Raw genomic sequence first — 25,017 nt, forward strand, 5'->3', positions numbered from 1 at the left:
AAAATGTCCAATTTTCCAAAATTTATATGCTTTTTTTCTCCTTGGAGTTTGTGCTTTTAAGATTTTTGGAGAGGATGACAGTTCTTTCAGTATGAATCTCTAAATCTTTGCTCTCAATGCATTCACTGACCTCTGCAGTGATAGTAATGGAGATGCCTGTCTTGGACAATCAGGTGACTACTTCAGGTGTAAGAGATGAAGAAGTAGACCCTCTACTCTTAAGCAGACTTAGAAGCATCCCAGGCTTACCACTCTATTTTTGAACATTTATCATTTCAATTCTCTTGATTGTTTTGATAGTGTTCTTTTTAACATTATGTAAGAGACTTATCCAAGAATGATAATCCAGCTTGTAGCAAAATAGAGATGTGCTGATCAGTCTGCAGGCTACTAATGCAATACAAACTTTCTCATTACAAAACAAAGTAGAGCGAAGTCATCGAAGACTTCCATTAAATAGACAGGTTATGCATTTGATTGTTTCAATTAGCTCCTATGATTAAAGCCTCATCCTTCCTTGACAAATGAGCCAGTCAATGACAAGATGCATTTTGTTGCTGTCTCTGTTGATCTCCCACTGAGAGCTTTGTCAGTTAATTCCAGTATGTTCAATCTAGTGTGTGACAATTAAATCGGAGATACTGCATTACAAAGTGAAAGTCTTGCTTTTGTTAAGTGCTATTGTTAACTGGCAAGGTTGGATGTTTTTTTCTTTTGTATATGCTATTAATTCATCCTCCATTATTGCTGGTTTACATTCCAGTTTTAAAAGTATGTTCAAGTGTGGCAAGGAAAAAACAGCTAGAGAACAGGCCTCAGCACAGGTGATTCAGGAAGAATACAAGAAACTTGGACCAATAAGGTATGTTGAACTGTAAAACAGCAAATAAGAACAAAGCTGCTCAAAGTAAATCTAAGTGTGAATTCAGGAAAATGTAACCCATTGTGTTTCTGCTACAGCTACCCAGAAATAGTTACACTTGTCCTATTCATTCTAATGACCCTGTTGTGGTTTACCAGAGATCCCGGCTTCATCCCTGGATGGTCTTCACTTTTCCCAGAGTAAGTAATCCTTTGATTCACCAACAAGAACTATACTGTGCCTTAACTGAATATCTGCTTTTCTTCTAAAAAAAGAAAAATTACTTTTAATACTTTGGAAAGATTCCAGGCTGAAATTGTTGAAAACCTATGTAGTGTATTCAGAAAAGGTACAGCTCCAGCAATTTCATCAATATATTTGTGCAATATTCAAAACGGACTAAACTCATTACAGGTAAGACAGAGTGCCTCCTAAAATGAATTATACCTATTTTTTAGACTTAGCCCGGTGACAGACAATGCATAATGTCTGATGTTACAGTTTACCTGCAAAATCTGCAATTTGAAGAATAAGGTCTTTAGTCAGGACTTTTTAATCTACTGTCCTTACTGACAGCCATGCTTCTATTCATATAGGCCAACTTCCTCTGCTTTGACAGCTTTAATTACTGCTATAAGTTACTATCTGTTCATAGGCAACTCTCTCAAACTCATAGTTAAACTAACCACCAAAAAAAACAGACCTGCAGGAACTATTGTATTTATTTTCTTTTCCTTCTGTTGCAGCTTGGCTATGCAGTCTCTTTTGCAGGATCACCTAGACTTTTTTCCCTAAGAAATCCCTGACTACAGCAAGAATTTATAATACAGTGATTCCTGTAATCTCTCATGTTCTCTTGCTGTAATCATTGTAATTTTTGTTCCTTTCTTCTGTGATAAAGGTCTGAATTTTTGCTTTAGAGTATTGGGAAATAGCTGGAAGACTAGGAGGAAGAGGACATTGTGCTGTTTAGGCTCTTCTGTACTTAACATGTATTACTTAATGGGTCATAAGCTGGACTCAGATGGTACTTTCTATTTTTGTGTTTCTGTGTCTCCATCCTGGATGACGTGCACATGCACCCGTCATCCCTCCTCTCTTTAAATATGCTCCCCACTGTTTGCATAGTATCACATACACAGACACACACATGCACACAGAGAGAGTGAAGTGCTCTCCCACTATATGCAATAGAGGGTGTTATAAGGAATAATTTAGCCCTTTGAAGATCTAAAGCACAGAGTAGATTTCTTTCACGTAAAAACAGCATTAAAAAGCATAAAAACCTAAGATTGTTTTAAAATGTTTTAATTTTTTAAGTATCCACAAATGACAAAAGAATATTTTCCCCTCGTAACCATGACAGAAGGGCTGATGATCAGCGTCTCATATGAAACACTCTATTCTTAAAGAAGAGTTTTTGGAGTGTTGACCTAATCAAGCAATCAGCCAGTTAAGCAATCAGGCTGGCTTCGCCTCCCTTTCTGCTTCATACCAACATTCAGTGCTCATCAAACACCATTTAACGAGCTACCTCTGATACTAAAAAAAGGACACTGTAAACAGACTTGCAAATTTGAGGACGTTAATGCCCAAGAAATGATTTCAGTCCAGATTTTCGCATTTTCCTATTTGAAGTTTTTTTGTTTATTGTTTGTCTGAGGATTTTGTTCACTGACAATGAAAAGTAGAATATTCCCATAACAGCTGCGGTCACAGGTTCTGCATGGGGATATTACTTGGATGCCCTCTTACGCTTTCCTTGGAAGGCTATGCAAGAATGCCTCATGTCACATTAGGCTCAATCACGTTATAATTTGTATGAGGTAATCTGAAGAGAAACAAAGCCTATGTTATTCTCTAACAAAAACATTGAAAGGAAAGAAAGCATTTCTTACTATTCAGACCCTGCCTATTTCTAGGTAGCTTTAGCTTGTCAGTCAGTTACATTGATAGGCATAAAACCAGGCAATTATGGTTGAGAACATTTTGGTTTCAGGTGGGAGCTAGGAGTTTATTAACAGTTTAGTGTGGTTTATAGGTTTTAGAGGTTCAGGTTTGTTTATGCCAGTAGTTCCCAATATAATGCAGGCCTATACCAGAGAAGGGACACAGAGCTGAGCACAACCTCATTTTACTCACTTGCGACCACACCACGGTTGCTGAATAACAACTGCTGCAACAGTGAGACAGCAGCAGGCAACATGGAGACCAGAGAGCAGTGCTGCCGTGATGGTCAGCCCCGTCCCCTTCTTCAGCCAGCTGGCGTCCCGCGTGCCTCTCCATCTCTAGCCTGCAGCACTGCTCCTCCACTTAACTCAGAAAGGTCTAATGGCAGAGGGTTGGTACAGGTGAGGAGGCCCAAGGGTCCACCTCTCAGCAGCACTGCAGGGTTGAGGAGAGTGGAGTGGGACCTCTGCAAGCAGGGGCCAAGATACAGGAGCAGGGCACGGATCCAGAGAAGGTACAGGTTATGAGTAGTAGTGAGCCATCACCTTTAGAAAAAAAAAAGAAACAAGCAGAAAAGAGACCTCAAAGCCAAGAACTGTGTTTCTCTCAATCACTGCATTGCACTCATCACCATAAGATTCAAGAGGCTTCTAGCAGTGCATTACTGTGCCTACATCTCTCATGCACGTGTTGCCTCATGCCCTCCACAAGCAAGAGTTGTTCAGTGGAATATTTTATTTTGGATTTTTTCAAGTATATCAGTAGGCATGTGTGCAATTGCCTATGCAAGCTGCCTGTAATATAAACTTAAGTCTATATTACACAAAGCAAATATAAGGAAATGTTCTCTGCACTTTGATTTATGATAGTACTTATTTCCCACAGGATTTTATTCCACAGTCTCAAGCCAATCTCAGGGAACCCATTGCCTGTACAGATGAGCTTTGTCCTCATTACTGAACCTTCCATTAGACTGGAGGAACAAAGCTGCGATGTCAGAGCCATAAGTAACCTTAAGAACCCCCTGGGCCAGTGGGTGGGTTTTAAAAAGGAATGAATCCTTTTAAGTAGGATTCGCACCACCTTTAGGGTTTTAAGTTGGACAACGTGACTGTCAGCTCATTTATCTTAACATGCTGACCACCACAAGAAGCTATGCTGTTCTGAACGTTGAGTTTGGTATATATTTATTTTATTAGAACATGAATTCCCAGAAAGCACCCAGGCTTATTTCAAGATATCAGAGCATAATTTCTTCATATTTTGGAAGTAATGGAAGAATTTACCACTTTCCTTGATAGTTTGTCCCAGTGGATAAACGCTTCTGTTGTCAAAGTAAACCAGAGAAATTTGCACCTTGTTTTCTGTCTGAATATAGCTTCCAGCCATCTGTTTTTGTCTTTCTCTGCTAGGTTGAAAGCTTCTCTGTAATAGGTGCTTTAAGGCTATAGTTATCTGGTATAATTATATCCCATTATAATTTTGGACAAACTGAACGGAATGCTTGACGTTTTGCTTGAAGAAAGGAATTCTCACCACTCTCAACCCACATGCGTGATAGTCTGCGACCCCACAAGTTCCTGAAGACCTATTTAAAATATAGACATGATTTCTTCGTAATCCCAGCAGAAATATTTGTATTTAATGATGATGCTCCCCACTCTTTAATGGCTGCTTTTTCAAAAGTCAGGCAATTCTCAGCCCACATTTGTGCAGCGTATGAATAGAGTTCATATTTAAGCAGCACATCAGCCTCACTAAGTCAGATGCCTTTCAAACATACACTACATTTATCAATTAATTTTTACCAAGAAAGCTCTGTAAACCTATCAAAAACTACTCCTTTACTGAGTCTCTTTTACCTGCCACTAGAGGCAGATGCAGGATGCTATCTATAATTAGTGCTGCATAACTCTGCAGAAAAGTGCAGGGCAAAAATATCTGTTTTCTTTTCATCTGCTGACAGTGCAAGATCATGTATCATTTCTACTACAGCCATTTCTGCCCCTGTCCTGGCTTGATTCCAGGCAGTACTTGCTGTAGGATACCAGATTCAGCTGAGATGAGTTTCAAGCTGGCCTTTGGCCAAGTCTTTATGAACTTACTAAGGAACAGAAAGTTCAGCCCAGGGCTGCAGCTGATTAGAGCTGACGTATGCAAGGTGGGATTTCTTCACTTCTGTCAGATTACAGCCTGAGTGTGTGTCTCAGCACATTTTTCCACTTTTCCATATGGCTTGTTCCTTCTTTACTGCTAATACAAGGCCACTAGGCATTCTTGGAATGTGTCCAACTGCACTACTGAAGGGTGGGTGCAAAGCAAGAACGTGAATGGAATTGGTCATATTGATCTGCCCATGGTCCCATTTTCAATAATGCTTTTAGTTCAAGTCATTGTGAGTCTTCCTTAAATGACAGCTTTTTTGCCTCCTTATAGGACACTCAGATTTATAGTTTTGCAAGCAGGTAGATGTTGCATATGGAACTGCATTATAGCTTGGGTAAATGGACTTTGAAAAAAGTTTATCTCAAAATTCAATAATGTTTGAAAAGCTTCTGTCTAGAATGGTGCCATGTGTGTCTCCATAATAGTATGACTAATGTTAGGTGGTTGTGTGTCTTTCTTAAACTATTATTGCAGTTCAGGAAGTGTTAGCTTTTAAGTCTCTTGGCGTGTATATATGTGGAGTGCTGTATAAATATACACATATATCTGTGTATCAATATCGATAGTGATAACAATAGCGATACAGTTATCAATATAGATATAGACTATATAGTCTGTCTCCCAGGTAGGTTTTCCAAAAATAGTGTTTTGCACTCATCAATCAGGAATGTTGATTATATTTAAGCAATAATGAAACTATGCAGGGAGAAGAAGCAGCTGCCTACAAGAAAGTGGTGGCATCAGTCATGCCTTTATAATCCAAGTCCTGCCTTCCTGCAAAACACCTCTCGATTCACAGGAGGGTGCAGGATAGGAAGCTAGAGGAAGGCTTTTTCTACTCTTTAGCTGCGGTGTACCCATACCTAGGCTAAAGCTGACATACAAGCAGACCACCCCACCACCTAGGGAAGCCATTGCAAAATAACTTGTTTTTAAAAGTGTCTTCTGTGCTAGCAGACAATAGAAAACAAGAGTTGAAATATTAGAGGGCCACTTCAACTTTTGTGGCGGGTTCATTTCCTGAAAGTGTTAGCTAAAACTGAGCTGTTTGTGGTGTCAGTGTGCTATGCATATTAGAGTGTTTTGAATCTCACCTAACACTGTTGTTAAAGCAAAGGGCTCTACCAGTTTATATATTCATAGTGTATGATTGAGAGATGATTTTCCCTCTCAGCAAAAAGCCCTGATTTAACATAAAATCTTAAGCTTAAGATCTGCTGGGAAGTATTACTTGCACCTACTGTTGCTGCATATGGAGAAAAGAATATGTTATGAGGCTGAGAGGATAAACATATTGGTTTAGAAAAAAGAAGAACTTACAGATAATACAACAAGAAATTAATGACAAACCTTAACAGTTTTTTTAACTTTTTTCAATACAATTCTTATTCTTCTCAATGTCCATCTTGACTAATGTAAGACAGACTGGAATATATCACCACTTAAGAGCATTCAATAAAATCAGATGATATGTTAAAATCGCCTTAGAGCTCCATTACCTGATCTTGGTGACACTCTGTAGAAGTTAGTAGGAAATTGGATCAGCTTAAGAAACACACTGGTGCAAGCAGTTCTTAGGTGCCAGAAATGTCCGGAGCAATTATGGCCCTCATGCCTGAAACCCCCATAGTGACAGCCATAGGAGGCTGATCATGAAGGTCCAGTCTTCCCTCCGCTGCAAGAGCATCACTCTGTGGGTAGGTGCAGTGCACTTAAGGCCTGTTGGACTGGATATACTACAGACCATATCAAAGTTATTGAATTCACCATTGAACTGAAGAATATGGCTAACTTTTGTCTGCAAATTAGTTGTTGAAGCACCAACAGTTCCTAAACATTCCCGTCCCCCAACTTATTTCTGTGTGACAAAATAATATGCACTTACCTTTCCTGACTATATACAATTATATGCTTTTTTTCTCGTGTTATTCTTGTCACCTTCTCCCTAGGTACAAAGGCTTTGCTACAGATTCAACAACTGCCTTAGTGATTGGCCTCCTCTTCTTTATTATTCCAGCAAAAACATTATCTAAGACTTCAAATGGAGAAAACAGTTGAGTATATTTTGATGTGGATTTTGCCACAATAAGTTATTTAAGAATCAACCATAAATATTATTCAATGTATTTGTTAGAATACTGTTGTTAAATACTAAAGTCCAACAAGTTTGTAAGTCAAAAGAAAACATGGATGGTGAAAGTGCTTTATAGAGTCTAAATTAAACATCCATCCATATTGTCAGAAACTTGAACACAAGACTGCTTAGAAGTTTCTGACAACAAGTAATCAAAATGAGCTGTGGATTAAAAAAGAAAAAAGAAAGAAAAGAAATTGTTTCATTTCAGTATCCAGAATAAGTAGACTATAAAGTAAAAATAGAACAATTCAAGAAAAGTTCAGGAAACAAGATTATTAAAATTCATGGAACCAGATTTTGGTCTGTTGTACTGGCAGAGAAGTTCTGAATTTGAATAACACTGAATGTTACTTTCTACGCTACCTGATACTACACTTTTGTACATGTCTTATGCTTAAACTGCTTTGGCTTTACATAACCAACAGGATAAAGGGTTTTCAAAGGGATACAGATATGGAAGTTTCTGCATACTTTAAGACTTAGGCACCCTAATGAAGCAATACCAAGGGTGGGATCCATCTTACCTTTTTCTTTGGATGCTTACAATGTGTCTGTCTACAACAAAACCCATCACTGGGCTGCCTTTATTTTCAGTGCAAACAATGGCATCCAGGGAAAATTACTTGCGCTTTAACAAGGATATCTAAAATAGGTCCAAACAATCACTTTCCAAACTTGCCCATTTTCCTCTACAAATATGAAAGGGAACCTGGGTGACAGTTCATATGTAGATGTTTTAGGTCAACTGAGATGAGTTCCACCCAATATACCTTTCGGATTTTTTTTCTTACTCCATAGTCTAATTTTACCAGCTTCATACAGGATGATATCTTACTGGGCTGTAAAACATGCCTGGCCTAGAAATCAATGGCAATGCTTTTGTGATGTAAGCAGCAAAGAGCTAGTGCTATGTAGGATCATGCCATCTCTAGCACACTAAAATCAATGGAAACATCCTTTCTGTTGATTTTAACAGGCTTTGGATCAGATTACGTGGGACAGGGTTGGGTTTGTTTTTGAAAATGTTACTGCTTATTTAAGGTAACCTACACAATTCCACATGGTAAATGAATCTATTTTCATTTAAATTTTTCCTCTTAGAATGGAATTTACCTTGATTAAAGTATACCTCTGGCTTGACCTCTTCATGCATTCAGCTGTGCTACTGAAATCAGTGAAATCTGGGGATTCACAGAGAGTGCAATATCAGGACTTAAATGAGTCTATGCGAAACAGAATTTTCTCAGCAATCTGTCTAAATAGACCAGATTTATTGAATAAATTAATCATACTGATATCCTATAGCTATCTTCCACATGGAGAAGGAGGGGAGAGGGACCAATGCTCCACTGGTGGAAACTGTTGTAGCTCTACAGACTTCAAGCTGTGGCAGTTTACACTAGCTAAGGATCTGTCCCAGGAAGTGCAGGTTGTTCATGTCAAAGCCTTTATTCATATTATAATGATGAGATTTCCAAAGTATTTCCTGAGAGAGATTATTTCAAGATGTTTTTCAATCTGTTTCTTAAATGTTGGTGGGGTTTTTGGTTTTTTTATTTTTTCTCTAGCTGTTTTTGGTTACACTCCACTGATTACTTGGAAGGAATTTCAGTCATGCATGCCCTGGGAAATAGCTATTCTTGTTGGTGGCGGGTTTGCACTGGCAGACGGCTGTGAGGTAATGCAATTTATAGAAGATACTGATCAATTAGCATGACCCACACCAGGAACAATTCAGACATGCAGTGGATTCAAGGTTATTTTCTTATTTTAACAAGTAATTTTGTGGCCATATTGAACACAATAAATGTGAAGAATATTCAAGAAGTTCAGGAAGGAAGATTGAAAAAAAAAGTAGTTTTCTCTGTCTTCAAAGACTATGCAGAGTGATGATTACTGATTGTTATTTGTTTTAATCTAAGCGTAATGGTGGTGGGAGTTGTGCAGACACAGTGTTTCCAAAGCTGTATGATTAATGTCCCATGTCGCTGAGGTAACTCCCCAGTAATGTTGATCTCTGCTGGCTACTTAAGTAAATCAAGCAGGATTTGGCACATGTGCTGCTTGTGAACCCTGATGTATGCAGATTAAAATTTTTTGAGGAAGTCTCCTTAAGATTCTTTAAGGAATAAATATAAATAAATAGAATACTGTTTGCATGGGTTCCTATAGGACAAGGATGCAATTAGAACGATGTGCTTAAAGCATGCGGAAGGAACATGGGAAATATTTCACATCCAAGTTTTTCTCTTTTACACAAATACTTCACAATTAACAGATGAGTAAATTTCTGTTCTATAACATTTATTAAATTTTATTTTTAGTGATTTGTATAACATAATCATGTTGCCATATTCCTTATGCAGGTTTCAAATCTGTCTGCCTGGGTAGGAAATAAATTGACGCCTCTAGGATCATTACCCTTGTGGCTGATTATCCTGATATCATGCCTTATTGTCACTTCAGTAACAGAAGTGGCTAGCAATCCAGCTACCATCACAATATTTTTGCCTATACTGTCTCCTTTGGTGAGTATAATAGTGGCTGTTTTTAACCAGTCTGTGCTTTTACCCATGTAAAAATAAAGCTGGTCAAGGAAGCAGTTTTTAAAAAGTCTCCATAAAATAGTTTGTGCAATAGTGCCATGTTGTGCATTGGTGAGCTGGTTGTCCGGGGGGTTTCTTAGAGGAGACACTGAAAATTCTGTCAGGTTAAGAGTTCCATGCTCAAGAATCAAAGCTCTTATTCCTATTTGAAAATAATGGAATCATTTAAAAGGACAGCTCTCTCACAGTGTTTCATCAGGACCACGTTTTTGACAAAAATATCCAACTGTAACATTCCAGCTACCACCAAAGAGAAGAGAGGGCTAATAGAAGGGCTTTATATGTACTCCTCACTTCTCTCCTTTTTTCCATCCTGCCCTCTCTTCTCATTGTCTTTATCAAAACACTTGTTTTTCCCTTCTTCTTTGAAACTTGCTGTGGTCATCTCCTGGTCAATAGCCTTGAGTCCCCCCTCTATATTATATACAAATTCAACCCTAACATCTCTCTCATAGTGTTTTGTTTTTAATGCTTGTCCTGTGTCCACATTCTTTGAAAAAATCTTTTATTTTACAGATTTGTCTAAGATTAGAAACAAATTAGCTGTGAATTTAAAGTTCAGTAGCTATTCTTTACTGGAAACACCATTGCTCCTCAGATACAATTTTAAACAGGAGCTATCGGAAAAGGTTGGATGTGCTATTTAAACTGTCGATTCAGTTCGCAGTTCACTTGTGTTAATATAATAAGTTTGTATTTCATGTATTTCATTTGACAAATGTCTCCCCTGACAGCTGTTCTTTCTGCTTTATTTTACTTTCTGACAGGCTGAAGCCATTCATGTGAACCCACTTCTTATTTTGATACCTGCCACTCTGTGTACTTCCTTTGCTTTCCTGCTCCCAGTAGCAAACCCAGCCAACGCCATTGTATTTTCATATGGTCATTTAACTATTATGGACATGGTGAGTTCTAAGCAAAACTCCTTTAAGCGTTCTGATAATCACTGTGGAATATTAATGTCTAATTTTTACCATTTTAACAACTTTTTTCAGAGTCCTGATATTAGTGTCTGCTTTTCTTTTTCCCTTTCTTTAGGTGAAGGCAGGTTTGGGCATTAACATCATCGGAGTTGCTGCAGTTATGCTTGGAATTATGACATGGATAGTGCCTATATTTGATCTCTATACTTATCCAAGTTGGGCACCAATCATTTCTTCGACAAATAGCACTGGGCTTTAAAAAAAAAAAAAAAGAAAAAAAAAAGAAAGAAAGAAAAAAAAATCAGGGAATTTATTCGGATTGGTTTTGATTCTTTTCTTTTCCACTGTCATGTGGTGAGTTATTTAGGATGCTGTTTATCACCGTGAAAATAGGGATTCACACCACTCTAAATGCCATATTTCACAGTCCCAAAGACTGATGATCTGGTCTGAGAGTCTAATCAGGAAGAATGGTAGACCTTCCAAATACCATCAAGTTAGGGCAAGTTTCTAATCTAGCTCAGCTAGTTTGAGTTTTTATATCTTCATGTTATGAAGGAACATCTATGAATGTGTATTGCTGTTATCACTGGCAGTTTGCCCTATTCTTAGGGTGGTGGAATAATGGTGTTTAGTTTCTCTTGTTTCAAATATCTATTCTTTCTATTAGCTACAGCGGCATTTGGGTTTTGCCTAAGAACGTATTGGTTTTCTGTTTTATAGATTCAAACACTGTTTGAAATGGTGTTGATTGCAAACAAAACATTAGGTTGGGGATTGTCTTGAACATACAGTTTACAGACTTGTCAAAAATGGGACAAGGGGGAGAGCAGCATGGCCACTTACACAGCACTTTATCTGTTAAGCATCTTGTAATCTGGAAGGAGAATTGTAATTATACTTAACCATATGTTTAAAGCCTACCTCCTTCCAGGACCTCACTGAATGAAACAAGTTGTTGAAGTTATATGTGTTGTCTAGTGTTGTCCTGGATAGACATGCTTTCTGAACTGATCTATGTGCATGGAGGCTAAACTATCACCATACTTCTCTGGCAAATCTAGAGACATATCCTCGTGTTAAATTAAAGCACCAGATAAAGTGCTGAAGATTTAACACTCAGTCCCTCAATCGAGATTATAGCGCCTCTTATCAGGAAGTGCATGCTCTCTACAGGCTGCATTAATGTTAGAAAAACAAGAAGTGCAATGTAGTCAGAAAGGAAGTCTGCATTTCAAAGATATGTTTAAATAGAGGTGTTTTATGTTGCTGTTATATGTTTTTCATAGTAAGAACTACACCATTCTGCTTTCAACATATTGGGAAGACCTGTGGCAATTTTTAAAGGAAGTTCAGTTGTTAGTCTGAATCAAAGCTGTGGGTGTTAGCTTAGGGCCACCCCTTCAGGCACCTTTACGGTAGATGTAAACATTCATCTGTCTTTTACAGATAGTACAAATTATCCATTTTTTTCCTACCCTAGAACAATCTTATGTTTTTGGATTAGATGGTTTACATTTATTTCTGGCGGTGCTTATTTAGAGTTGATACATCAGCCATGATTTCTACAATGCCAGGATACAGTATATAGGATTTTTATAGTATATAGTTTACTAATTGCTTAATAGCTAATAGCCAGGTCTTAGATTATATTGTACTGTGTCTTCTCAGAAGAATGTACAGCACAGAAACAAGGAATCCATGGTTTATACAGTGCTTTGACCCTGAAGGCATAGCTGCCAGGGGGCTCTCACTTTAAGGTTCCTAGGTATTGCCAGTTGGATTGTGTTAGTACTTTCAAGAGCATTCAAGAATAATGGAATTTCAAGAGCATTCAAGAATAATGGAAACAACTGAAGCTCAGTGTGTGGTGCATAATTCTCAGCTGCTTTTTTTTTTGGGGGGGGACTTATTCATAGGATCACAGACAATATGGTAAGAAAGACCACTGTATCTGAACTCTTACATAATGCAGACCACAGAATTTCCCTAAACTAAGTCACTTTTTAGCATCTGACAGAAGAATAAAGTACCTTAGTGAACAAGAAATTATTTCATGAAGGATGCACTTTTAAAAGCTATTTTCACAACAGTTTGCATATGCAGTGAATGATTTGCAAGGAGAAAAAGTATTTGTAAAGAAAAGAAAGCCAAAGTCATTTGTTGTGCCATATGTTTTTATAGCAGTTATGAAAATGAAATGCAGAGTTATAAATAAACTGACTTCTGTGACCAGCATCTTAATTGTCATAATATGATAAATTAGTGACAAAAATGAAATGAGCAAGAATGAGGTTCTTGATAGATTGTATCCTATATGTAAACCCATCATGAGTAAATGAGTTGGTAGTAGTGGGAAGGTGGTGTTTCACCAGTGTTTATTTTTTTCTTGTTTTGCTTAAAGTTTCAGAAAGAGTCAGACACAGTCTCTGAACTGAAGCTGATATTACTGCTAATTTATTTTTAAAGCTTTTAAGAACCTTTTTAGTTAAAATGAAGAACTCTGCAGTGCAGAGGCAAATATTGATTGGAATTCACCCAAAAGGGCTAAAATGGAGGAAAAAGAGAAGCACAAAATGCTTGCCTGTCTGGGTGTCCATTGGGTGGATTTGGCTTTGACTGTGTGCACAGGGCACCATGCCCATTGCAAGCAGAAAATGTGCTCTTTGTACATCACTGTTAGATTCATTGCTTTGTGCAGAGTGTGCATATTGTGGCGAAGGGTCGAAATGCATCTGTAATTATTTTAAGAGCTGATTAATATATGATGAGAACATTTACTATTTGTAAGTTGCTGTGTGCATTATTTTCATATAAAATGGTGTATTTTTTTTCTTTTTCTCAGATAAGTCTAATTAGACTAGTGTATTAGTACATAAGCAATATTTATGACATACTATTTATTTGTGGCCCCATTCCTGCTGAATTAAATAAAGGTTTTGCCATGTACTTCTGTAGGGTAGATGTATCAGGTCATTGTTCTCCTTTTTTAAGGTTTTGCTACATTTAGTATATTTTTCATTTAGCTTTCAGAAGACATGCTTTCAGATTACCAGAAACTAAGAACAAAACTGTACAAAAGAAGTACATCGTGGAAAAAGCTTCAGCACTTCTTTTACTATGCAGATGAGTTAGATCAATCTTGCAGTGTAAATTCCTTTATGTACTTTTAAAATAAAGTATCTCTGTTTACTTCATGGGTCTTGCTAGTCTAAGGACAACCAGGCCTATAGCCTGATGACTGGCTAAGAAGCATTCAGCACTGTAGTTAAAGGGTAAAGAGAAGAAAAACGCCTTCTACCCTCATCCTTATAGTTTTTATAGTTAGGCCAAGCCAGTTCTCACATTAATTATAGCAATCTAAAGACTACTGTATCTTATGTATTGTTGCTGAAAACCTCTGAAAGCTCATACTGCTATTACCAGTCCCTTCCTGCCCTCTCTCCCTGTCCTCCTTGGCAGCCAGCAGCAGGATGCCAACTGCCCGGACAGTGACACCCTGCACCCCAGAGCTCCCCGGTGCTTAGGAGATTCTCCTGCAGTCAGATCTGCACAGATTTCAAATTGCGTTGCAGCTATTAATCACATATTCTACCTGATGGTCTGACACATCATTAAGAATTCCCAAATGACTACAGCTCAGGATGATCAAAAATATCAATGATTAATGCTCTGAGAAGTTATTAGCCTAGCCCTTTGCGTGTGCAAAAGTAACTTAATGATTTATGTTTTTTAATGCCTATATACTGAACTCCTTTCCAGTGCTATTCATTGATACTTTTGCCCTGTGTTCTTGGAAGCTGTTGTATATTACTTTACCTGTGTGATGTTCAGTTCTGATATGATTTTTTTTTACAATACTAATTTCCCAAATGCTATACAGTAAGGCATGTATTTAGTGATAATTTAACACAGGATCTAAAACTCTGGTCTGTTAACAAAGATTGTCTTTTAATAAAAAATGCATAAGATTTCTTAAACTTTTTTTTATTGCTGTAATATCTCAACACCTAAGAAGAGTACCAGCTGAGAATAATTTAAGCTTATTTGGTATCAGAAAAGTTCACTTCTAAAAGAACTGAAAGAGGAGAAAGGCCTTTTAGTTTTATGAAGCAATTGAAATAAAAATACTGCTCTCTGCTAGGTTTCTTCTACAAACACAACATAAAGATGTGCAAAATAGGGTAAATGCTAAGTTACCACATAGAGACTAAAGAGCCAGCTTGTTGATGCACCTAAAACACTGAAAAGAAAGTGCTAAGGAGTGTGCACCTGAAACTGTTCTCAGGCATCAGTGCAAGAGCACTGAGTGGCGTCTTCGTGAAACCTGCTTCCTTTGCTTAGAGATTTTTATTTCTCATCCTCCAGCATGAGGAGAATGAGAAATCAATACAGGAAATTTGAAAAACCTCTATCGTGATCCCTCCTCAACTCCAGAGAGATTTGAACTCACAGCTTTTACCTCCTGGAGCACAGCCCAAATTTGCCATGCTATAAGATGTATTCTCCACCTGACAGACTCTGTGTAGCCAAGAAAACAAAGTTTGTGAGCCCCAGAAGGGTAGCTGTAACCCCATGGCTGTGGGGGAAAGGCTGGGGGGCCTCCTGTAGTGTTTCAGCTGCCAGATGTTAGACACAGTCTGAGCGCAAGCGGGAAAGGCACCTGGGACCACAACCACACTTGTGCCCTCTCCCACTTATGTCCCCTAAGGTGTCAGAGGGCACGTGCTGCTCGCTTTGCTTGCTCTCTGTATGAACTTCATGACTTTCTCGTTGCACAGCAGCTCAGCGGCAAGAGGAGGGAGGAGAAACCTTCCACCCTGTGCAGCTGAGGGCGAGAACGCCTTGCTTTAGCCTGTTTTTAGCCCCATGGCCCATGGAGCAACATGGGCTAATTCAGAGACAAATTTGGAGGTGCCTGAATTAGGAATCATTCTGAACAGTTTTGGAGAGGAATTTCATACTTCCAGGGCTAAGCAGAGAGTCACGTTCCCGGATTTTATACAGTATAGGCGTTTGGGTAAGTAGGCATGCAAAAAGAAATCCAGAACAAATCAAAAAAATACAGAAGTTGGTCCTTCAGGTCAGGTGGTTCATGATTCACTGGAATTTATTGGGCTAAGGGACTCAGCCTTTACAGTACACAAACCATCACTGGATACACTGTTCTTCACCCTGAATATTGTAATTCATGCTATGTGATGTCCATCTTCATTTGTGCACACCGTGAATGTAGCCAGTAAAGCAGACATAAAGTGGCAAGCATATCTGCTAAAACTACACAACATAAGCATTCCAGGCATGTGTAACTGAGCCACAAATATTTGATAGTTTTTGCTGTTTGGCTCAGCAGAAGTGTCTCTAAACAGAATAAGTCTTCTGTTTATTGTAGCACTAGCTTGAATGCATAACAAAAGACAAAAACATCCCTACGCTCCTAGATGAGTTCTCCGAACAATTGTCTTTTATTAGGCTTTTCTGTTGTCTTGCAAGATTGTGCTTATCATTGTGAAGAAGGGAAAAGAGAAAAGAAAAAGAAAAGAAAGACAAGAAATGAAAAGGAAAAGGGATGGAGGAAGGAAGGAAGGAAAGGAAGGGACAGAGGCAGGGAGAGAGAGAAGTACAGACAGGTAGAGAGAGAGAAAGAGAGAAAGAAGCTAACCTAACCTGCAGTTCAGACTCTCACCCTCTAAAACTGGTAATGATCCGTGTACAAGACTGACAACCTTTGCTGACATCCTTTATGTACTTGAAAAGTTCAGTTTGCATAATATAGAAAACCATGTGCTGGCTAGTGCTTTCTTTAGATGCTATTATAATGCATCAGAGGAGAAGGAAATGGATGGCATAGATAGTACCATAATTTTCCCTGCTCATACTGTGAAAGCAGATGGAGTTTCATGCCCATTATGAACAATTCTTCAATTCCAATCAGCCATTAACCCTTTCCTGGTTGCACTGCATAATTTCAATGTGGTACTTATAAGTTTTTGTGATTTAGGCAATATCTTATGAGTGATATTTTTAAACATCACTCTTGAAATTCTTACGTGTGAGATCCACTTCCTGTAATAGTGGATTATTACTAGGGCCTTATAATCAGAGCCAAACTTCCCAGTGCCATCCTGTAACCACATTTACCCTCACTCTTAAGTTTTACTGTACTTCCAGGATGATTTTACAGACCGCATGCACAAGATGGACCATACTATGCATGATGCTGACATGGTCAATGAGAACTGCAATATAAAGTTGTGAAGAATACGGGAATTTTCTGCTTCTGCATGACAGTCATGACTGGACTAAACCACAGGAACTCTAAACCCTCTTCTAGTTAATGGGACATAGAAATTTCCATTCACTCTCTAATTCTCCTTCAAAGCTGGCAAAGCACAGGACTGGACAGTAGATCTTGCTCCAGTCGAGATATGTTGACTATAATGCTCCCTAACGCACTATCACAAGAAAAGTTAGATACATGTTAGCTAGATCTTAGCCCAACCTATCCCCAGAGATTAGAACTGTCCTCTTGTCTTGGACTATTGTTCTTGGTAAAGCTCTCAAGATGGTCTTGTGGCAGTGGATGCCACTACAAGCACCTTGCCACCCAAGAAGATGTCAGTACTCTGGTGACGGTCCTCAATCTGATTCAACATCTGCAGAGAGGTCCAGAATGAAACTCCCCTTACGACTTCTTGGGTCTTATCCTTGTCCATATCTGGGAAATGCCAAGCTATGTCTGACTTGAAACCACCATGACATTTTCATGACAAGTAGCTAACAGAAAAATAAATAATAATAAAAAAATCAATAGGGCTGCTAGCTACTATAGTCTGGTGAGTCTTTTAGATTAGCAAAGCAAATGAAAGGAAAAAGCTTTTTGAGAAACTGGTGGCAGACAATATTAATGGAAGATTTGAACTATTTACCAGTGGGTTAGAGCTACAGAAAACAACATCTGTTTACTTATGAATAGTTCAGATGAATCAGTTTCGGCACTGCTGTAAGCCCTTTCAAAGTGATTTCCTAAGGTTGTGAGCCACATTCTGCTGAAATCCACTTGTAAATAAAATTCGTATACTTTTCCTATGTAAATAAAATCACCTCACTTGATTATGTCTGCAAATTAAATAGAATTGTTTCCCAAGACACACGTTCCCCTAGGATAAAATGATGCATCTCAGCAGGACCAAGCAATACACTGCAAGCATTTTATCTGCTTCTTTCTTAATTGTGAAAATAGCTAAAGATTGATTGGAATGAGGAATCAGTTTGGGTTTTTTTCATTCTTTTTTCCTGTGGTTATTAAGACCTCAAAGCATAGAAATAGCAGAATGTTTCTGTGGCTACTTATTACCGCAAATCCAAAGGGAAATATTTCTTTGTCACTTCAATTACAGCCAAGACAGCAAGGAAACTGTATTAATAATACTTGTAAATGCAAAAAGTGTAGTGAAATAATTAAATGAATTGAATTTGGTTAACATATTATTGTTTACAGCTGATAATGGTACTACTAACTTCAGGAGGTACCACTCCAGCTAAAAATTAATAGCTGATGAGTAAAGAGACCCGCTTTCAGCTAATTGCCAAGCTTATCTACTGAATCATTCAACAAAGTAGACTTTGGATAACACATTACAGAAAGCTGCATAATACATATTCTTATCCCTGTTATGTAATCAAAATCTTCCTTATATAAATTAATCACATCTCTGCTAGCTTCAAAGGACACAGAGACCAACTGATCACTGTTGCCCTTATAGGGCTGTTTTTTATACATATACTTAGAGCTGTCACCTGTCCCTTACTCAGACTTCTGTTCTCTAGACTAAACAACTAAGCTGTTTTCGTTATATTCCTGGGAACAACGTTAATGCCCAGTCATGAGTAGAGAAATCAAGCATGTGCCGAGAGACAATCTATCTCACATGGTGAGTGAGTCTGATTAGCTGTACTGCGCATGTCATTATCTGTCTATGGTGACAGTAGCTCCATTTTGAAATTCAGTAGCCTGAGCTCTTGGGCATCCAGGAGAATTGCCGCAAAAATGTGGGCAAAGGCATGTATTTTTCAAGCAAAATGCAGATATGATAGCGGAAATCTTTCAGTAGGATGTCTGGCTGATGGGTCTTTCAACACAGACTATTTTGCATTGCTAAATCACCTCAGTTCTTTCCACCTTATAATAACTAGTTTCTAAACATTTTATCACTTTATACCCTCTTCTGGACATTCTGCAGTATGGCCACAACCCTCCTGAACAGTGGTGGATATCATTACTATAGACAGTTAGATAAGGTTAGCTAAGGTCACATCAGTTCTGCTTACAATACAATAACCACTTTCATTATTTTAAACTTCACATTTCTGTTCATGCATCCCAAAGGGAAGTTTGCCTTTTTATTTATTTAATTTTTTGGGGGGCCATTTGGAAGAACATCTTGCTCTGTTTGTGATTTGCTACAGACCTTGAACAACTTCTATCCTCCTGCTGCCCAGGTTTGTATTTGTCCATTTGTATTTGCCCATTTTGTATTTGTCCATTTAGTGTTGCCTTCTTAAACCTAGGTCTCTGCACTTTTCATAACTGAAGGAGTATTTTTGGTTTTGGAGACTTTATCCGATTTAGCAGGACAATTTTGGATTTTAAACCTGTCTCCAAAGTGCTCACAACCCATAATACATATGTGTTACCAGCAGATTTTACTAGAGCATCCCGTTATACTTGCTCTAAATCACAGATGAAACACAAACGATGTTACTGGAACCAGGGCATCCTCCTAGGTGGATGAATCACTTGATACATCCTTCCAGTTATTTGGCAGCTGACCGTTGTTTTCTGAATACAGATTTTGCATACAGATGTATACCTGCAATATACACTTTTCATGTAGGTCATATATCCTTAATTTGCTTAGGAGAATGTCATGGAATGAAAAAGACCTTCTAAAACCAAGATATATAACTTTAATTTCTTCCCCGTCCATTAGACCAGTCAAAGTCACTGGGTAGTCAAAGAAGGAAATTGGTTTCTTTGACATGACTAACTCTTGACAAATTGGTGTTGGCTGTTTCTTATCAATTTATTATCCTCTAAATGTTTAAAACTGATTATTTAATTACTTGTTTCACTAGCTTTCTGGATATCAAAGTGAGTTTGATGCTTTTACTTGACCTTTCTTTGCTCCTGGCAGACCTCACCATCTGCCATGAAGTCTCAAAACCACGTGCTAATTATTCAGAAATTGTTTCAAGTAAATACCTTAAATACTGAAGAGGGCAAATTCAATCAGTCATCACTGATCTGAGTATGTCTTACCTATCTCTTACCTATGTTCTTTCACCTGTTCTTTTCCTCTTCTGGCCTGATTTCTAAAGCCTTAATAGTTTCATTCTATTGAGCATCTTGTCACAACCGACCTTTTGTATGAAAATTAAAACAAAAATAAAAGCACTGGACATTTCATCTTCCCTGTATCATTGCTAGTTTTTCCTCTTCCACTGTAAGTTATGGTCTAAACTTTCTTTATATTCCTTCTAATATGTTTGTTAAACAATTTTTCATGTAACCTTTTATGTCCTTTGCTACTTTCATTTTGAATATTGGCCAGAGAGAGTTCTGAAAAGACAGATAAAGGGCTCACGGGGCCATCTCTCAAAGGTGGATGTCAATCAGATAATATGTATCTTAAAAACATAGCTACACCTGAGTGATGCCTACACTTTGCTCGGGCCTAAAGGTGTCCTTTGCAAATCTGTCCTCAACGGCGGCGCTGTCTTTGAAGTTAGGCACTGGAGTCAGATCAGTCCTTCACTGTTCACAGAATGGGGAGGTCCTGCCTAGTCAGAGACCTAAAATCTGAAGTCAGAGACCTGGGCTTTACTCCATCTTCTAAGTTGAACTGAGAGCTTCCACCTGCAAAGCCAGTGCCTATGTGGTGCTACGCAAGAAGTTATATTGAGCTGCAGCTCCTCAAATGCTGTCTGCTCAAGCTATTTCACTTCTGGCGGGACATTTCGTGACTTACTGGAGTGGAGACAGACAGTGAGAATACTATGGAGGCTCAAACACTCCCTGTGGAGACTCTACCCCTAGTCACTGCTCCAATTAATATTTGATTATTTAGCCAAAGTACAAGGACTTTAGAAGGGGCAGATACCCTCTTCAGAATACCCTAGAAGACTAATACTTATAAATTAAGAGTAGGCTACCAGAGCTGAAATCTTGATATCAGGCAAGAACACTCACCTCTCAGGTGAGAGTCTGAACCAGGGGGAAAGAGCAGTGTCTCCTGCTCACTGCTGTGGCAGGATCTGACTGCACCTACCGGCGAGCAGTTCTCGTTCATGCTTTCTGCTCAGCTTGGTGGTCTTGTGCACAATTAGCAGCAGAAACACAGGCACTGTTGGATATTTAGATTAGAAGAAGCTTCAGGACCCTGCCGTTGCAAAAGCCCTTGGAACCCAAATGCTGGATTCACCAAGGTCCCCCTTATGAATCTGTTTCTCAAATGTGCAAGAAAGTGGAATGGGCATAATATATCACTAACTGTTCAAAGGAGACAGGAGCTACTTAAACTCAATTTACCTGTGAAAAAAGGAGCTACTCTCCAAAGTTTAATTAGAGACTTTTCAAAATTTTACTTCAAATTCTACCCTGGTTCTTTTTTTTACTTCACATATGGCAACCATGTGGTTTAAGCTATGGCTTTGCTTTACTTGGTTTCTTTCTCCTTAGGCCACCTGTTCTAAAGGAATTTTGCTAAAACGAAAATAGAGGAAATAGTCTCAGTGCAAAGCTACATCTAAAAAGCCTTTTCTCTTCACTTTGTGTTTTTCTGCTTTAGAATGCACATCGTTATTGAACTGATTACTTGGGGGCATATTGGAAGCTCTTTAAACAGCTGAGTAGGAACTTAAAGGTAATCCACCTAAATGTAATGGAACAGTAATTTTGTCTATTTTATTTCTGAGGAGTTTCCATATTTATCCATGTTTTGCTGTCTTCACAGAACCTTGATAAAGTGCCTCCAAGAAGCAAGCAATAGTGTCTAAATTATTTAAGGGAACATTCACAGCATTATAATGACTACTAACCCATCTCAAGAATAAAGGTCGGCAAATCTATTAGGGTCCTTGTGCTTTGCCTTGCTGATATTTCCAATTCTTCTAGCTCATTTCCCTCTTATTTTTACAAAAGGTAATAGAATTTGACCTTGGATTTATAAATGACCTATGGTCCTAATTGCACTGCAGGTAGCAGTTAAAAAAAAACACAAGAAGGATGAGACTTCTTTTTTTGTTTTAGCTTTAATTGGCATTGCCTCAGATAATCACAGTTAAGTAATGAGAAGATGCAAAATTATATATTCAGCTATAACTATACTATGCATCAGAAACTGTTTATTGGATTTGTGACCAAAAAACAAATTATATTCATATAACAAAATGGTACTCACCACTCAACTCTCCCTGGAAAAGAGTTCATGTACAGCACTTCAGTGTACTGACTAAAAAGGGACACAGAGGTAGGAGGCAAAGGCTCCTGTTCACTGTTTTGCTGCTGCCTCATGCTGACAAGTATCTCAACCTTCCTGTCTTTTGGTTTTCTAGCTGTATCAACACTATTGCAGATAATGGGAAAAAAAAAAAAAAACTTTCTCACTTTCTTCTTGGAGATTGTTGGGATTCAAAAGATATTTCTCACTATTATTAGAATTAAAATAAATATTTTTTTGTAATGCAGGTACAAGAAAGAAATCCAGAGAAAAGAAAGATATATATCTGAGATTTATGAACTCATGAGAAGGTGCGTGGTGTGTTAAAACTTTCATTGCATTTTTCTGTTAAATCTATACATAAAATGTAATTTTTTCCCTCTTGGTATATTATAAGTCGGTACATCATATCACTCTCCAGCTTTAGTGAAATACAGCCAGCTTGAGGATGGCATGTGGAAGCTCTTCAACAGTACCTGGGGCAACACTTCCTCATTAAGCTGGACCAAAGTACCCCACATCTGGAAAAACTTCAAAGCCAGGCATTCTTGAGAAGGATGGCATGGTTCAAACAGACTGAGAAATTAGAAACAAAGATGCAGCACTGTCCAAGCCTAGCTCAAAATGCTATGACTTCATTCCACATAAGCAGGCTCCCATTATTAACCACTCACTACTGAATATTGTACCAGCAACAAATACTAATGTACATTATTAACCACTCACTACTGAATATTGTACCAGCAACAAATACTAATGTACATATCTGGTCAGTACAGAAGGACTTGTATGCCTCAGCCCAATTATGCAATTATATAAAAGGGCTCTAGATGACCTGACCATGAGATAGATTTATGTGAAGTTGCTTACACAACCCCTATCTATACTGTGACACTGTGGTGGACCCTGTATGAATGTGGTTGTAAAGAAATATGATATACCATCTGCTGAAAGCTGACTAGTATATCGATTATCATTCTGCTCAAAAAAGGGAAGGAAAATGCTTGTGGTGCCCTAACGTAACTCACACTAGACTTTTGCTAAGGATGATGTGGGAATACTGCATATCGTCTATGACAGGTCTAGTAATATCAAAGTCAGCTAAGGTTAACTGTTTCTCAGACTGAGAACTATCTGTAACTGAGATAGCCACCTATTGAAAGAGTGGAACCACTCAAGCATGATTCCTGGACCTCATGATATTATACTAACAGATAAAGAAAACCTCAAATCCCTCTTCAGTATCTGATACAGAAAATTATGTAAGCTCCTTCACTGGCTGCCTTCCTAGCTACTTGAATTTTCCAGCTACTTTTTATAAAAATAATCCTCTCCTCTACATTATTGCCCTTGGTTTGTCTTCAAAGAAACACATATGCATATCTAAAGGTCCCTCAGAAGGCTGGAATGAGTTTGGACCTGCTTGTCCAAATGCCACAAGACTGTAGGAAGGAGCTGAAGGACAAAAGCTAAAGGCTTATAGACCCTGCGGAAAACATCTGATTTAGAAAATGAATGCTGTAGTACTTCAAAAAAATATATTTATTTCTGAGACATTTTCTGATTTACAGGAAATTTCTACTATTTTAATTTCTTTCCCACATAAGACTAAGCCAAACTCCCATATAAAAAAGTTCCACACATTCAATAAATAACAAATTTCCACCAGCTCTAATCGCTGGTTATTTGGTCATCTCTGCTTTTCCACTGATGTGGCCTATATAAGGCTGATATAAGGGCAAATCCCCCATACAGACAGGAATGTTAGCATGTGGAGATCAAAAGAATGAGTTATGACTTATTTAAGATACTGTCTTCTTGAAACATTCCTTGAAGACATAGTATCAAGAGAAATTGGCCATTGCAAAAATAACTGTCTGAAAGGGTCTCACAGGTGACCAAGAAAGACAGAGCTTTGTGAATGTGCCTCAGAATACATCTTAAATCAAAAGTCTCATTTCATGACAAACCAATGTCTTTGTACAGCAGGAACAATTACTGCTCTCCCAGAATTTAAGATTGTGCTATATGGTCAGCTACTAAATGGAAGTACTATTAAGGTGCCTTGCAGAATCTAAAGCCAAAAGGTCACTTCTAATCAAACAATCTGTCCTCTTCTGTCTGCCCTCACAAAGTCTAGACATAGGAGTTTGCCCTTTAATAGAAGTAACACTTACAATCTACTTCTCCATGGAAATGCTCAGAAAATAGCATGGCCCTTTTCATTCTCTGTGTCCACCTAAAGGCGGATGTTCTAAAGTATGAGTTTTGCTGTAAATAAATTAAAATGTTGTTGTAGGGTGCAATTTTGTTATTATTCTAGTCATTTGAATTGAAGCTGGATGAGCAAAATATCCTTTTACTTCAAAAAAAGTGTGAGGGGGGACAACTGCTGGCATTTAGGAGCAAATGACACACGTGAAAATCTAATAATATGTTCATAACAAGGTGAAAGAATTAAACACATATTCACAGAGAGGATCTCCAGGAATCCTAATCTAATGAGATATAGCTATATTTCAGCATGAGCAACAAGGAAAAACTGACATCACAGAAATGAACATTAGCACTCCTTTTCATTCTGTTCTTTTTATCAAATATAGCTTCAAAAGAAGTGGGTTTCTATTTATCTGACTATTAAACTGCAGAGAGAGCAACAGTTCTGCTAAATATGTTTATCATTCAAAAACTAGAAAAAAAGAATTTTCTAGATGCATTTTCAATATAGGTATTTCAGTATAGGTAAAATAATGTATTTGAATCAACTACATATTGATTTCCTCAAGAAGTAGCAAGGCAATATTTGTTGTAGGTCTTTTTATCACTGGTTCATTCCAATAAGCTGCTGGGTACTCTGGCATGAAACCAGAGC

General features: G+C 38.0%; 1 protein-coding gene across 1 annotated transcript in view; it reads left to right on the forward strand.

Moving 5' to 3' along the window:
* The window catches only part of SLC13A1 (solute carrier family 13 member 1), a 31,830-nt gene extending 17,206 nt beyond the window's left edge, over positions 1-14,624 (forward strand). The window contains exons 9-15 of the mRNA XM_026113046.2: positions 764-862; positions 961-1,062; positions 6,928-7,031; positions 8,684-8,793; positions 9,482-9,643; positions 10,489-10,626; positions 10,760-14,624. Coding sequence (XP_025968831.2) covers positions 764-862; positions 961-1,062; positions 6,928-7,031; positions 8,684-8,793; positions 9,482-9,643; positions 10,489-10,626; positions 10,760-10,903 — 859 coding nt within the window. The 3' untranslated portion in view covers positions 10,904-14,624. The remainder of the gene's footprint in view (positions 1-763; positions 863-960; positions 1,063-6,927; positions 7,032-8,683; positions 8,794-9,481; positions 9,644-10,488; positions 10,627-10,759) is intronic.
* The last annotated feature ends 10,393 nt before the right edge of the window (positions 14,625-25,017 follow it).

Source organism: Dromaius novaehollandiae, chromosome 1 (genome assembly GCF_036370855.1).
Source record: "Dromaius novaehollandiae isolate bDroNov1 chromosome 1, bDroNov1.hap1, whole genome shotgun sequence".
NCBI lineage: Eukaryota > Metazoa > Chordata > Aves > Casuariiformes > Dromaiidae > Dromaius > Dromaius novaehollandiae.